Source organism: Xyrauchen texanus, chromosome 36 (genome assembly GCF_025860055.1).
Source record: "Xyrauchen texanus isolate HMW12.3.18 chromosome 36, RBS_HiC_50CHRs, whole genome shotgun sequence".
Taxonomy (NCBI): domain Eukaryota; kingdom Metazoa; phylum Chordata; class Actinopteri; order Cypriniformes; family Catostomidae; genus Xyrauchen; species Xyrauchen texanus.
In genome coordinates, this window is record NC_068311.1 from 15,580,694 (window position 1) to 15,596,482 (window position 15,789).

At 37.1% G+C, this 15,789-nt stretch overlaps 1 protein-coding gene and 1 pseudogene across 1 annotated transcript in view; one reads left to right on the forward strand and one right to left on the reverse strand.

The window, feature by feature from the left end:
• Positions 1 to 14,935, reverse strand: part of LOC127629545 (reticulon-4 receptor-like 1) — a 275,944-nt gene extending 261,009 nt beyond the window's left edge. The window contains exon 1 of the mRNA XM_052106633.1: positions 14,043 to 14,935. Within this exon, the coding sequence (XP_051962593.1) occupies positions 14,043 to 14,055 (13 nt within the window). The 5' untranslated portion in view covers positions 14,056 to 14,935. The remainder of the gene's footprint in view (positions 1 to 14,042) is intronic.
• Positions 14,748 to 15,789, forward strand: part of LOC127629500 (2-(3-amino-3-carboxypropyl)histidine synthase subunit 1-like) — a 121,300-nt pseudogene continuing 120,258 nt past the window's right edge.

Genomic DNA, 15,789 nt, shown 5'->3' on the forward strand with positions numbered 1-15,789 from the left:
CACTACTCCTCTCCTCTTCATTCTGTTCTGAAATTTTCAGCAGTTTGCCTTTAATCTCCAATGATGGCAGGTCCTTCAGTGGATCTCATAATTTTCTTTCTCTGTGCAGTGTACTTTCCAAAAATATCTCTCAAATACATAAATTAAAAAAGGAAAATGCAAATACAATCAGAGTGATCGAAATCAAATTATTTTTTTCCTTAATGTGAGTTCTTGATGTCTAGCCCTAAAGATAGGTTTAACAAAGGGTGATAGGGCATTTGTGAACCTTACAACCTTCTGATTTGTCAGACTCCATGGAGTAAGGCAGAAATTCGCTGTCGGGCTTTGCAATGCCAGCCAACTGTGAGAGGCTGCTAATCTCCCAATCCATCAGGAGAGAGGTCAACTGTGACAAAGAAAACCAGTTCCTTCCATTAGGATCGTGACACAATCTAATGTCTACCATTGCAGCTGCACTCTCCCCCTCATTTTCCATTACTCTCTCCATTAAATTCACATTTTACATACATTTGAATGCCTCCAATAAAAGTATGGGTGTGTCTTAATCCCTAGATCCGTAGAAGGTGCACTGCAGGGAGTCAACCATATCTAGGGCTGTCCCATTGTCAAAATGGTTACAGTATACTGAAATCTATTCTAGAAATTCACAGAATGTGGCGCAAAAGCCAGTGAGCATTGGCTGCTCGCTATATTCACTTTGCAGAAATGTTATTGTCACCTAAAATTTTTAATTCTCTTATCATTTACATACCCTCATGTCATCCTAGATATGTATGACTTTCTTTCTTCTTCTGAAAACAATCAAAGATTTTTAGAAGAATATTTCAGCTCTGTAGGTCCTTACAATGCAAGTGAATGGTGACCAGACCTTTCAAGCTCCAAAAAATCAAAAAGGTAGCATAAAAGTAACCCATATGACTCTAATTGTTAAATCCTTATCTTTAGAAGCAATATAATAAGTGTGACTGAGAAACAGATCAATATTTAAGTCCTTTTTGTACTTTAAATATCCACTATCACATTTGGAAATGAAAGTGGAGATTTATAGTAAACATTTATTAAAATAGTGATCTGTTTCTCACCCAGAGTGATTGCATCGCTGCATAAGACATGCATTAAACCACTGGAGTCATATGGAATACTTTGCCTTTATGTGATTTTTGGAGCCTGAAAGGCTTGGTCACCATTCACTTATAAGGACCTACAGGACTGAAACATTCTTCTAAAAATCTTCATTCTTGTTCAGGAAAAGAAAGAAAGTCATACACCTTTGGGATGGCATGAGGGTGATTAAAGGGATAGTTTAAAATGAAAATTCTCTCATCATTTAAAGGAATATGAGGCACCGAGCAACCTAGAGTACATACCGAACATGTTTATTGCATCTGTCCATTTGTTTTTAAATGTTTTTTTTTTATGTAAACATGTGCTAGATGGATGTTTTTAACAGTTGTGCAAAATTTTCCCCCAGTGGATCGAGCAGTGACATCATGTTTTTGATAGAGTTAGAAGTAAAAAAAAAAAACTTTAAGTTTTAAAAATGTGTCTTGAGACACCTACATTCTGTTATATTTTCACTGTATCAAGCTATTTTGGTCTAAACGGTCCTTTATTCAGCAATTTCTTTGATAAATACTAGCTATGTTTTAATGTGCAACTTTCTAATCAAGTCACAGATTATTGAGTCATCAGTTTCACAATGTTTACTGGGTCAAGGCCCTCGTTAGTGCCCATATTTGGGCTAACAACAAACTGATTCATGTCATAGGGAACTAGGGAGCACAATGAGACACAGCCTTGTTAATCCACAACAAAATATTAATTTCTATGGCATCTTTTGTTGTGATTTTCTTCTCTCTCTCTCTCTCTCTCTCTCTCTCACTCTCTCTGGATTCCTCTCTATCGCTATGTGGTGAGACAGTTTTGGGAGTATGTGCTGTTAATGAACAGATGCAGATGGCAATGAAACAGGGTTTATTGTGGCCTAAAAGAATGAAATACATGTGGGAATATTGAAGTGAATATGAGCTGAGCAAGAAAATGTTTGCTTTCTCGTCTGTTGTTTGTACTAGATGAATTACCGACATGGCTGTGCTTCAAGAGACAAGGGCAAATTGGCTAAACCAGTGGCTCTCCCTGAGCTTACCTTGACACTTAAAGCATCAATCACACTTATACTGAAATAGAGTATAAATACTTCAGCATCACAAAAGGAAATAAAACCTCCGCTAGTGGACATATCAGTTACAACTATCATGTTTGTTCAGCCTTGAATTTATTTTGTAAAAACAATTTTTTATCCATGAAAGGTCAGGGCGGGAATTTATTTTTCTGAAATAGTTTGGCATTCCCTCACAATAAATGTAATTACTATGGTCATAAAAATCAAAATGTTGTGGTTATTATGTTTTTATTATACAAAAACCATAGCTTAATTATGGTTTTAAAACAGTATAGCCTACTGTAGCATGTAGAAACCATGGTTTTACTATAGGTTAACCATGGTTAATCTTGTGGTTACTATGGTATTTGTAGTAAAAGCTATAATAAACACAAAATTATAATTTTTATAACCATAGTTTACGTTTTCCTGTAGTATTAGTATGGTTTCACTACAAATATTAAGGTTAAAATATTGTTACAGTAAAATCATGGTAAATTTTAATGCGAGGGAGCGCAAAATTATTGCGAGGGCATGCAAAACTATTTCACAAAACAAATCCCTGTCATCATGGATTGAGGCTTCTGGACTGTGGCCAGAGAAGGAATCTCTGTCATTGCTTGGCATCTTCACATCTTGATCTCCTCTCCAGGGTAATATTAATGAATGAGTGATTGAAGCCCTGAGGAAAAGCACCAAATAAAAGACAAGTTCTCTTTTATAGGGCCTTCTTCCCTGCTGGTTGTTCATTGTATGATTGAAGCCAATTAAAAGATCAGCATTCACTCCAAGATTTTCTCTCAATAACTCTAAAATGGTATGCCTGGTACATAGTCCTCCTGGGAATAGAATGAGCCTGTTCTTTTCTTGTTAAAAGCTAATATGTCCATGTTAACCATGAACATCATACACCGTGTCATACCAGGCATGGCATAACCAATTTCTAGTGACAAGTAATTTGTCTGTCTACACTCAAAGCAAAACAGGTATGCAATACTACACAATTTCAGCCAATCAGAACACATTTGTCATGATAGATAGATAGATCGATCGATCTTTCCAGCTTATTACCTTGTGTCTCAAAATTTCCCCAGTTGACATCAGGGCACATAAAATGTGAAACTCCTTCCTGTCTAAATAAACCGTAGATTAAATCTCCTTACACACACACTGGGTTTGGCAAATATTGTTACTCAAAACCAACCCCCCTGGAAACCTCTGTACCCTTTACACACAGAAGCAGCACACACTCATTGACAAATTATTATTAATTAGGCTGAAGGAAGCATTGTAAAGCCAGGCAAATGCTAAGGTATTCCTCCATACAATACAAAGACAACTAAAAACAATGGTCTAATTTTTAATTCAAAATACAGCTCTCACAAATCATGGAATGAATACAGAATGATGAATACAATTGCTTTTTCTGCTGTCTTCTTGACCCCTAAAACAAAACTATATCAACAACAGTGAACAAATATTGGATGTTCTCCCTATTATAGACAACAGAGATTTATATTACATTTGTACAAAAATAGAAAAAACTATTCTCATTCTCAGAAAACTGTTATTGAGCTGTCATCATAGAAAAAGTCTATTCAAGTAATTGTTTTGTGTGCATTGCATTTGTAATGTATTTTAGAATAGTTTACTAGATATGAACAAAAATTGCATCACATTATTGACCCATTTTCATTCTTTGGGTGAACCCACCATTGAATTGTTCTTTGAACAAAAAAGCAATTTTTATTAAACAAAATTATGTTGGATATGGAGGAGATTGAAAGCCATATAGTACAGGCATGTAATAATCTGTACCCTTATAAAACTGGAGCCCACTCACTCACCGTGTGAGCCATTCAGTGCATACAGTAACAATGGCAATGTAATCCAAGAGATATCCAAGCTACCTGTGGACCTCTAACTGTCATCCGAACTGAGGTAAGAGCACTGATCCTGTTTGTTTCAACATGGCTGTTAACAGAAGCCTATTCACATCTCCTGTCTCTATATTCGGTCTCATTGCTAAGATTATAAAATGATAGAAGTAGAGACCCATGAGAGGAGCGGTCAGCAGACAAAAAAGTCAAGGGCAAGAGAGCAGAGAAATGACTCTGCAAGATTACAGTCAGATCATAGTTTGTGGCTATTATAAGCTCCATGCTGGGAGTTTTATAATTAAACACCCCAGAAAATTAGACTTCCATTGGCTCCAAAGATTTCAATCAAATAGACTGGACCCTGTTATGCTAATACAGTTTGCATATCTTTTCACATCAGCATTAAGGTTGGCACAGCAGGGATATAAAACTGGTATTATGGATCACAAGAAAGTGAACAGAAAGGTCACTTTCAGAACAGAGAGCACATTTTAGACTAGAAAGAGAGTGTGTGTTCCAGTACAGGTGTATTCTTGCATATACATTGATTTATGCAACGCACTGTATATCTTTGCTTGGCTGCTCCAATTCCCTCTCTCGCTCTCTCAATGATTATTGAGTTTCTCAGCCAACGCCACCACATATCATGCGTTAATAGTGCAATGTAACAGATGCCAGTCAAAGGCTGCAGGGAGAACAGCATCCTTGTCTCAGCTCTCACTGGTCATGGCAGTATGGGAATGGAAGCATCTCTTGGGCAGGTCTGTCAGTGCAGCATTAGGGGCAGTTAAGACAGAATTCATTCTTGCGTTTAAGAAGATATAAGAAGCAACACATATCCCAGAATGCAGGTGTCTCAAGACTTGTGTTTAAAAGTAAAAGTGCTTTTAATTAAAAGCAGTGAGATGTGGCACAACAGTTAAATATGTTGTGTTTAATCCTTTCTATGTCTATACGTTTTGGTATAGTACCTCTACAGACATCGTAGTGACCTGTAGCTGTCAGATAAAGTATCTGTTTTTACCAGCTCAGAGCTGTTATTTAAATCAATTAATTGTTTCAACTGATATATTTGACATAAAAAACTCATGTTTTGTGTTTTTATCTGGCTAGAAAGAAAGGATGCCCTCATACAGTTAAAATGCCCCTGAAAATCAGTTTAAAGGGGCCAATATTGCCCCTTAATTAAAAAGAAAAAAAGTAAAAAAAGTAAATTTCTGACACTTGTCTGAACATCCCCTTAGGACATCTGTCAACACAATTGCACCATCATCCCATCACTGTTCTCCACCTCTATGTATTCAACTCCCAACCTCAACAGACCATACGTTGACAATGACCTTTCCACAGCAATTAGCCACTTAATCAGAAATTAATTATTAATAATAACAAAACCAACAGGGCTTAGGGTTGTTTGTCTCTCTTACCTCATTATCATCCACTAATGACCAAGTCAGCATCTCATTTCCACTCCAAAGTGAAAGGAGAGATATGTGTGCTGAAATTTTAGGTGTTGGTAAAGTGCACTTTAGATGTCAACATGCTACACGGGAGACTTCCTCCATTCTGGACACAACGGCAGCCAGGAAATGTGTTTTAATTGCAGTTTGTGTATGAATAATAAGTTCATGAGAACATAGTTGCAAGGAAAAATGTCAGCTAGAAGCATCCAAGCTGCCTGCAAAACTAACAGGTTGCAAACTCATGAAGTGGCATCTTCCAAGATTCCATGAAATCAAAATGTGTGTTTTGTGGCTTTTAGTCCTTGTCTTTTAGCTTTGAAGCCATCTATATGTTAGGGTCCTCCTAAAAGTTGCCATAAGTAACTTTTAGCAGATGTACACACTTAAAATAAACACTTGTCTCTTAAAGGTGTCACGAATTGGATTTGTATTTTATTTTATAATGTTCCTTGAGGTCCACTTATAATGGTAGTTTGATTTTTTTTTTTCACTAATAGTCATCATTTAGGAATAATTGGTAATTTTCTATCCAGTTTTTTTTGCCTCTTTTTGAAACGCTCTGTTTTTTGGGGCGTGTTCTTGAAGACTTCAGTGTAAACACCCACTGCTGTGATTGGGTAGTATCTTTGCATGTGGATAAGTGTAATTGTGCCATCATGCCAACAGAACAAGAAAACATATACTGCTTAGAGATCTCTGTGCATCAAAGCTAATACACGAGCGTCTAAACTCACTAGGATCAAATCAAATACTCAGTCTGTAACATATGAAGCAAAACAATTAACATGGATACTCACACTTGATTGTTACGACATCACTGTCGGGTCCAATATAGTTGGCACTGCATCAACATTAATTTAAGTCTCTCTGAAAAGCCTGCTTTGAACTGAGTCTTGTTTGTGAAAGAATGAAGAATCGAAGTGAGAAAACAAACATATTCTTAACCAAGCGATCAGGGACTTATAAGAGAAATCAGGGAAAAATAAACATCAGCCACTCTTTCTTAATGTTGGGATCCTTGCGAAGCATAAGCAAAAGATCTAGTTTCCCAAAACCTGGCCCTGCAATGTCTTGACATCTTTGTGGCCATCGTGACACCTCCTGTTGCTCCAAAAATAATCTCACCGCTCTACTCTAACCTCAGGACCAGTTGGAAGGCCTAAGAAGTGTCAAAGAAGATAGTAGGTGTTGATCTGCAGAGGCTGTCATGTGCTGATGTAATACTTCACTATGACGTCTTAGTGAGGAGGAAGTAGAGAACAAGCCATTTTGGCACCTTGGTTTCAATAAATCCTTTTTTTGGACTAACGAAGAAGTTTTCGGTTCTAAAATGTACAGTATGTTTTTAAAGTGCAATGAACACTTATATGTCAAGAAATCATGGTAAGTTTGATTTTCCAATTCATGACCCCTTAAAATGATGATAACACTTATTGCACTTCACAGATTTTTGTTCAATCAAATGCTCTTTAGAATGAGAATTTCCCTCCCCCTAATACCATCAGCAACCGACTCACAAGTAGATTAATGGCTTTTACATACTGTAACTAAAGTCTGTAAAATGTTATTTTAAATATGTACATGCCCTTCAATATCTCAAATATGCACTTATCAGGCAATTTCAAAGGGGGTTTAAAAATGGCACTGTACAGCTCTCTGTCTAATGTCAATGGAAGTCAGCATTATGCTGAAGAAAAACAGAACACTGTGTTCATTTCTCTATGTGGATGCTGATAAAATGTGAATAAAGCATCCATCCTTGTTCAGACCAACTTGAATCCTGTGCCCAGTTTGAACTATAGTCACCAGGTGCATGGAAATGAGGACATAAGCGGAGAATGACACTCATTAAAATACCACTTCCTGTGCAGCTAATTAGTTATAATTACCGAAAGCTGGAATGATAAGAATTCACTTCCCATGAGATGGGGTGGGGTGGCAGGTGATGGCGTTTGTTGGCCTCTGTGTTAATCTTTTTGTCATTAGTGAGTGTCCTTCAGGAAATTAGCTTCTTGGCATGCAACGGGGTCTGAGGCATGTTCAATAAATGTGTGGTAATTGAAGTCTGGCAATGTGATCAGAGGCAATACTTTGTCTATTAATTATTATATATGATACATTATATTATTTATATACAGATTTTTTGGTTTTTTATTTTGAATAAATTTGCAAAGATTTCAAACAAACTTCTTTCACGTTGTCATTATGCGGTATTGTGTGTAGAACTTTGAGGAAAATAATGAATTTAATCCATTTTGGAATAAGGCTGTAACATAACAAAATGTGGAAAAAGTGAAGTCCTGTGAATACTTTCCAGATCCACTGTATATGTACATGTTTGTTGACTTTCTTTTACTTTAGACAAGTCTAATAAAATAACATCTCTAGCCAATTAAAAGCTTAATTACATACAGTATTTTAATGTGCTTGTGAGTTAAGATCATTTATATTATATCTGACACATTGATAATTTAACAGTGATTAAGACACTTTAAGTTCACTTCAATCTACTTAACATCACTGATTAGTGTAAATTAAAGAGAAATATTTAGATTGAATGTTACTCTCTCTAAATTTTGCATGTTGCAAAAAAAATGGCATGACAGAATGATGCTTGAGTTAGAACTCAAGAGTTTATAAAGTGTTAGAGAGATCACAAAGTTAATATTTTATGCACACAATGAAATTGAATGGTGACTGAGGCTAACATTCTGCCTAACTTTGCATGTTCCATGGAAATAAGAAAGTAATTTTATGTAAAAATTCGTGAGTAAACATAAGGGAGAGTAAATGATGATAGAACTTTCATTTTTGGGTGAACAATACCTAAATATGGTAAATGTAAAAGTAAAAGTAGATGCATTTTTTTCCAAGTAAACATATTTTAACCTCCATTTTCCATTTCTCTTCATGATTTAGAACTTGTAGCACCTAATAAACATGCCAAAAAAACCGAAAAAGTATGTCCTCATATGTGGACAGTGGAACTAAGTTGTGATTTGTTTTTTTTAATAATACCAAGATATAGAAAATCAAATTGATAATTATTTTTCCAGGAGTGTAGGTTATTCAAGTTTTTGAGACATTAAAGATATTAAAGTTGATTTTCTATAAAGCTGTTTGGTACTATGTGTATTGGGAATAGCACAATTAAAAACTGTCCACCTTTTTCCTATGATGCTTAGTGTGTGAAATATGGGCATAACTTCCGTTTTCAAGAAAATACAGTTGTTGTTAAGGTGTACGTCCATTCATTCTTTCACTGCAATGTTTGGATTTCTAGGAGATGAAGTCTGATTTCATGATGACATACATCAATCACTATGTCAGTGTGTTAATAAACCATAATAAACTGCGAAAAATTATAAAGACAAGCGCAAACAAAACCGGAGCGCTGTTTCTCCCAGATGCAGTTAAAATTTGATTTAAGCACAAAAGTAACATTTCAAGCAAAATGATCTGTTGTTTTAGTGGTGTACCTCTATTAGTTCAACCAGGGCTTGAATTTCGGTGCGGGAATGCGGGGATTGCGCATAATTTAAGCCATTCTCGCAAGGTTAGCTTTTGTAGTGCGAGAAATTCCCGCACAAATATATTTGCTTCATCTCAGAGCAAATGATTAAAAAATAAATTCACAGATGCGAGAAAAAAGATGTCAAACTGTATTTTATTTTCGAATTTAATACCTCAATCAGCGCTGGACCGGCATTCTCTTCCGCTGAGCCCTGGCTGTTACAGACAGATCATGTTTCATGCTGTCAATGCAGTGGTCTGCGTTGCGCTGATCTTATCCACACTATTCTAACATTTTGAGTCATAATGAGCTGTTTGTGAAGAAATTATCCGCTTCCAAATAATGTCATTTTAATCACGCAATTGAAACATTAAAAACCATTTTGCTTTTTATGGTGTGCGAGTGATAGAGCGTGGCAGCAACGAACCAACTGATCAGTTTACAGCGTAACAACATTGAATTTTCGGCCGAACAGCTGATCATGATAGCTGTACAGGGCGCCTTATTATTCATCTCCATAAATATATCTATCTAAATATGGTTTAAATATGGACCGCTGGCTGAAGCGAAAGACAAGTTCGGATGATGCAGATCACAATCTAAAGAAAAAAGTCTCCGACAACGAAAGGCCGACAAGCAGCCAAACTGAAGATCCACAAAAAATCTCACAGAGTTAAAGCAGTCAAAGGATAAATTAAAGTGACTGAAATTGAACTGAAATGCATTAAAAAGGCTCTGAAACTGATAGACATAAATACATATAGTTTAAACTGAGTTCTTAATGTCAATTTGAAGGAGAGCATGGCGTATTTTGTATGAAGTTTAAAAAAAAAAAAGCAAAGAACTGAACTGAAACACATGAACGACACTGAAATAGAGAGACATTAATATATAGCCTAGGCCTAGTTTAAACTGAGGTCTTAATGTCAATTTGAAGAAGAGCATGGTGTATTTTGTATAAAGTTTTTTTGTTGTTGTTGTTATTAACTGTTTTGAGAACTGGAAATGCACAATTCATGCATACAAATCTGTATAATAAATGAAGATGATGAAATTAGCAATTCCCCCCCAGTTTAAAAAACGAAATTCAGGCCCTGTCAACTTTAGATATGTGTGATTGTCATCCTTTCACCCTTCATGTTGATAACTAATGAAAACCTAGTGTTTTTGTCCTCTATAGTGTACATTGTGTTTAGCAGCTTACCATTTTGTGATAAAGCGCTTAAATAAAAAAAAAAATGGCATATCAGATGAAGCTAGAGAATCTAATCTTTTGATTCAAACAGGTTTTAATGTAAAAACTTAATTAGGTTGCTTACCAGATGTAGTTTTGTTGGAGTTTCTCCCAAAGACAAATTCCGCTGTGATCGGCACCATGTTGTTTTGTCATATGACTCTGTGCATCTAAAGTTTAACCCTTTAGTGACAGCCCAGACTGTCCTGAACTGAGATCAGTCAGTTTAAATGAAATGAAAGTATGCATTGCGTAAGCCCAAGTACCTCGTCCACGCATATGGATGCGGGGTGGCACAGTGTTAAAATACTCTTCTATCTCAGCTAAATGCCAGATACATTAATCCCATAGACAGCTATTATTACACCATTCATAGGTTGACCTTCCTAAGAATATACACACTGTTGCTCAAAGGTGATTTCAAACCATTACACTGTTAGTTTTAGAGGTCTGACATGTCAACATGTGTGATAAAACTGTCTGTTTACAAATAATGAGTGGTAGAACAGAACTGAGCAGGAGCAGCCTGTTTAAGTTTTCTGTAGGGGATTGATGAGTAAGGGTCTCAGAGACATGAGCATCTGTGGAGGTGAGTGCTGTCAGGCCACATGTGTTACCTCTTTTGCTTACAGGCTGCTGCTTCCCTCTCTAATCCATCTGCCTATAATGTCTAGGATCATGTTGGAATGCCTAGTTTTTCCACTCACAGCTGCAAAATCATGCTTATCCACAAAAGAGTAGTTATTTCTCTCATTTAATTCAAGACATTTTGCAGGTAATATCTTCCTGTTTTGCTACCAGGACTGGGTTATCTGCGATCAATTATTTTTGTTTGTCTTGCGTAAAACATGTGAAGAAGAGCGATCACAATTTCAAATGAACTGAATCCACTCAGGTGCAGAATATATTTATCACTGGATGTAGAGCAAGCTGGATTTCTGGGCCTGACAATGAGAGCTTTGTTGTGTTTTCACGGCTGGATTTCAAATGCCAGGGTGTTCCCTATACTGACAACTCAGCACAACAAACCAATAATATCTGAAGCACTGCTTTCAGATAAGAATCTGAAATCAGAATATGCAATATGCATCATTTATACACAATTACATTTAAATAAATGTCAGTGACTGTGAATTGCAGGAGAGAGAGAGAGAGAGAGAGAGAGAGAGAGAGAGAGAGAGAGAGAGAGAGAGAGAGAGAGAGAGAGAATAGGAAGCAGACAAAAGATGGATGAGAAATATACAGTAGTTGCACCTTTGTATAACAAACATGGAGACAAAAATGTATCTCTGTGTGTTTGTGTTTAAGAAAAGGAGATTGAGACGAAATCAAAGAAACAATGTCAATAAAATGGACAAATATCCTCTCACGCTTCCTTAAGAATCTGACAATAACTTGCTGACATGCAAAATTGCAGATATAAGTTGATAACGAGAGAGCACAACTCTACACAGCCTGGCACCAGGGCAGTCCCACACAGATCAAGGTGAGCCAGGAAACAGCTCCAGCAACCAGTTATGCCAGATATTTTTTTTAAACATATCACACCAGTGCATCACTTCAGATTGAGTATTCTGTCTTTCCATCTTATCCTTATTTATGCAGAATTTTTCCCAATTTCAAATGCACTCTGATGTGAAAGGCCAATTAATACTTGACAGAGCAAAGAAATCTCATTACCCTAAAAGCTACTCATCTGACTTTTAAAAATTATTTTTCATCATAATTATTAAAATATCAAAAATGAAACATCATACTCAAAACAAAAACATACCCAAAGAAGGAGCATTCATAAAGTAAGTGCATGTAGCTTGTTAAAAAACCAAACTAGTCTCTGAAGAGACCAGTTAAGGCACATACTGGTCTCTGAATAGACCAGTATGTGCCTTAACTGATGAGTACATAACACAATGGAACAAAACAGGTTGCTGTGAGGATTAAATGTTGAGGGAATTTATAAACAATTTATTTTTTGGGAGAACTATCCCTTTAATATAATGGTTATGTTTACACTCTGGGTAGGATAAGGCATTACACTACTTGGTTAGGTTTAGTGATGAGGTTTTTGGTTTGGGGTTAAAGTAATGAAAACACAGGGCCTGGGTAGCTCAGTGTTGACGCTGACTACCACCCCTGGAGTCGAGAGTTTGAATCCAGGGCATGCTGAGTGACTCCAGCCAGGTCTCCTAAGTAACCAAATTGGCCCGGTTGCTAGGGAGGGTAGAGTCACGTGGGGTAACCTCCTCATAGTCGCTATAATGTGTGGTTCTCGCTCACAGTGGGGTGCATGGTGAGTTGTGCATGGATGCTACGGAAAATAGTGTGAAGTCTCCACACGCGCTACGTCTCTGCGGTAATGCGCTCAACAAGCCACGTGATAAGCTGCACGGATTGCGGTGGCAACTGCGGTTCATCCTCCACCACCCGGATTGAGGCGAGTCACTACGCCACCACAAGGAATTAGAGCTCATTGGGAATTGGGCATTCCAAATTAGGGATAAAATCACCATCAGGATAACACATGTGGAATTAAAATTATGCAATTAACATTATCTAACTATATCAAATATAACACAGAACAACCAAAGTACATAACTGATATTAAAAATGAGAAGAAACATAGGCCTAACTATTCCATAAAATATAATGAGGTGGAAAGTCCCCATCAAAGCAAACATGTCTGGTGTTTGTGTCAGTGTGGGGCCAAACGTCTCCAAAAAGATTACAATTATGGGGACTTACCTTGAAGTACCAACTTGAAAAACCAACCCCTTTTATCGCTTTTATCGTCGACTGCACCTCAGGCATTCATAAAAGGTCTTTAGTGCTCCGGAGAGGCCTAATAGGTGCGTTTTTGTTCCTACACGAAGTCTATTGAAATAACAATTGTCTCTGCATTAAGCTTTGGGCCTCCTCCGAGGAAATTCGCTTTTCCAGACTGACTAGAAACGCTTCGATACACGTCTTACAGCAGTCAGTAAAACCAACGCAAAGCTTATACAACTAGCTACTAGCGCCATGAAACAATTATGGAGACGGTTAAAAGTGCGGTAAACGGGGCAAGTGAAATGTCCTGGTTTAAACATGGTAAACAATGGTAAGTAGGCTAATATAATATTTCACAATATGTTCACACACACATTTTATCTAGTGGAAGCTGACAAGTCTTTTATCTACCAGCCATGTCATTCTGTCTCTGACTGACACCAACACGTCTTCTGTTTTGACTTGTTCACTGTTTAGACTAAATCATTTGATCATAAACCCCTCTCCATAAATATCTGTGCCAGACTGTTCGAGCTAAACCCGTTTAACCCACCATGGGAAATATATGGAAGCCAAGCAGACAGCAGCACTGTGCATTCCCATGAAAATCCGACCGTAAACTGCAGTGCGGCACGCGCCACTAGCATCTTTGGAAAATATTGTACGATAAAATTAATATTTTAAACGCGACTACATCATGCCAAGCTTACCGAGGGGCCAGATACACATGATTCTGGGAAAATAGTCATGGGTGAGAGCGGTGAGAACTTTATAGGCATTTACATAAACTTTCAAAACCTTACCTTAAAGCATCTATAACACACTTTACACAATTTTGCATCTAAAGAAGCTAAAAAAATAAATACATTAATTAATTACTTCCACCCAGCAGGAGTGTTTCGACCTCAGATGCTTTTCAACCTCTAATAAAAATAAATAAATGAATTAAAAAATATATATATTCTCAAACTCAAACTGATGTCTATCTAAAAACAGCAGGGAAGTTGTAAATTGCACTTACCCCGTTTAAACATGTTGGATCTTTTTAATTCTGTCTCAGTCCACTCAGGTTCATTTATTCTTGTATTCCAGCTCGAGCGTGACTTCACACTGTCAATACGATGCCAATGTCGTCTGATTTAATCAGAATACATAAATGTATTGTGCAGAAAGCTGCGTCGTGTTTAACTCCTATAGCTCAGAGGGACTTCTTGCTGAATTTCAATTGGGATCATTTATAGCAATGTTGATGTCCCTTTTCATCCTGTGTGGTCCCGAGCAAGTATTTCAAAAGATGCAATTGAGAGCAGTCCAAATGTAAAACACATTCTGTTTGATTAACTGGTTTTATCCACTCAGACTATCGGGAATGGATTAGGCAGAGGCACCTGGTGGTGTAATTCAACTCAGCGACCCATCAGCTTCACGGAATAAGCAGTACGTTACTGTATCCAAAACGCTGTAATAGCCTAATTTGCCGCGTTTGAAATTCGGTTATTGCTCTGAAACAGAGATGTCGAGTACATTTAGCAGATAGTCATCAATCCAAGACGCAAGAACTCTGGTCTGTTCGGTTTCTCCAGCACTCTTGGAGTGACACTACGCCGAACTATGGGGAGGTGTCCCGCTGCCTCCATACAACATGTCCAACAATCCACCTTATTGACAGCATTTCGTCCAGATTTTTTGAGCTTCAAACCAAGACAAACCTCCACATATCGAGCAAATGAGTGTGCGGTTGGAGAGTCGCGCGACAGAGTGGGAAAGGTATTCCCCCTCTCGCGCGGATGAGGGATGCGTATATGGCTCTCAATCCACTTTTGGAGTGTTGTTTTTTTCTCTCTCTCAAAAATATTCTGACATTAGCATGTTTTGGTTAAGTCTGTTGGTTATGGTATGTTCAGCACGATTCATTCTAGGTCGGTCTTTCTCTCACAATCACTGTCCATCTGTCCCTCTCTCTCCTTTTCTTCAGTCACTAATTGTATAGACATTGAATGCAACCTCGTTGATTAATTATATAGAGGTAGGGCTACTACCGTGCGTGTGGCTTTTCAAAATTAAAATATCAGTTTATTAAACTAATTCACATAATTGTGTTAGTTGGAGCAAAAAGGTGTATCTAAATGGTTTTAGGACTCAAGCCAAAGATTTGAAGAAATGTTAGTCAGTGCTTTTAGTTTAGTTAGTAATTTACATCCTGTCTACACATTAAAAAGTGAAAATATGCTGTTGGTATCTTAAGAAGCTATTTTTACACTGTACAAAGTGGTAACCTCCAATTGTTACTGATATAACCTATATAGTTTGTTTTGTTGATGTAACCTAATGCATTCAGTTCGATTCAGCGCTTAAAGGGATAGCACCCAAAAATGAAAATTCTCTCATCATTTACTCACCCTCATGCCATGCCAGATGTATATTACTTTATTTCTTCTGCAGAACATAAAGATTTTTAGAAGAATATCTCAACTCTGTAGGTCCATACAATGCAAGTGAATGATGTCCAGAAATTTGAAGGTCCAAAAAGCACATAAAGGCAGCATAAATGTAATCCATATGACTCCAGTGGTTAAATCCATGACTTCAGAAGCAATTTGACAGGGGTGGGTGAGAAACAGACCAATATTTAAGTCCTATTTTTATTTATTTTTTTACTATAAATTCTCTTCCCTATGGTAATATGCACAAAGAATGTGAATTACCAAAAACAAAAGCAGAAGAATGTAAAGTGAAAGTGAAAGTTTAGATTAATAGTAAAAATGACT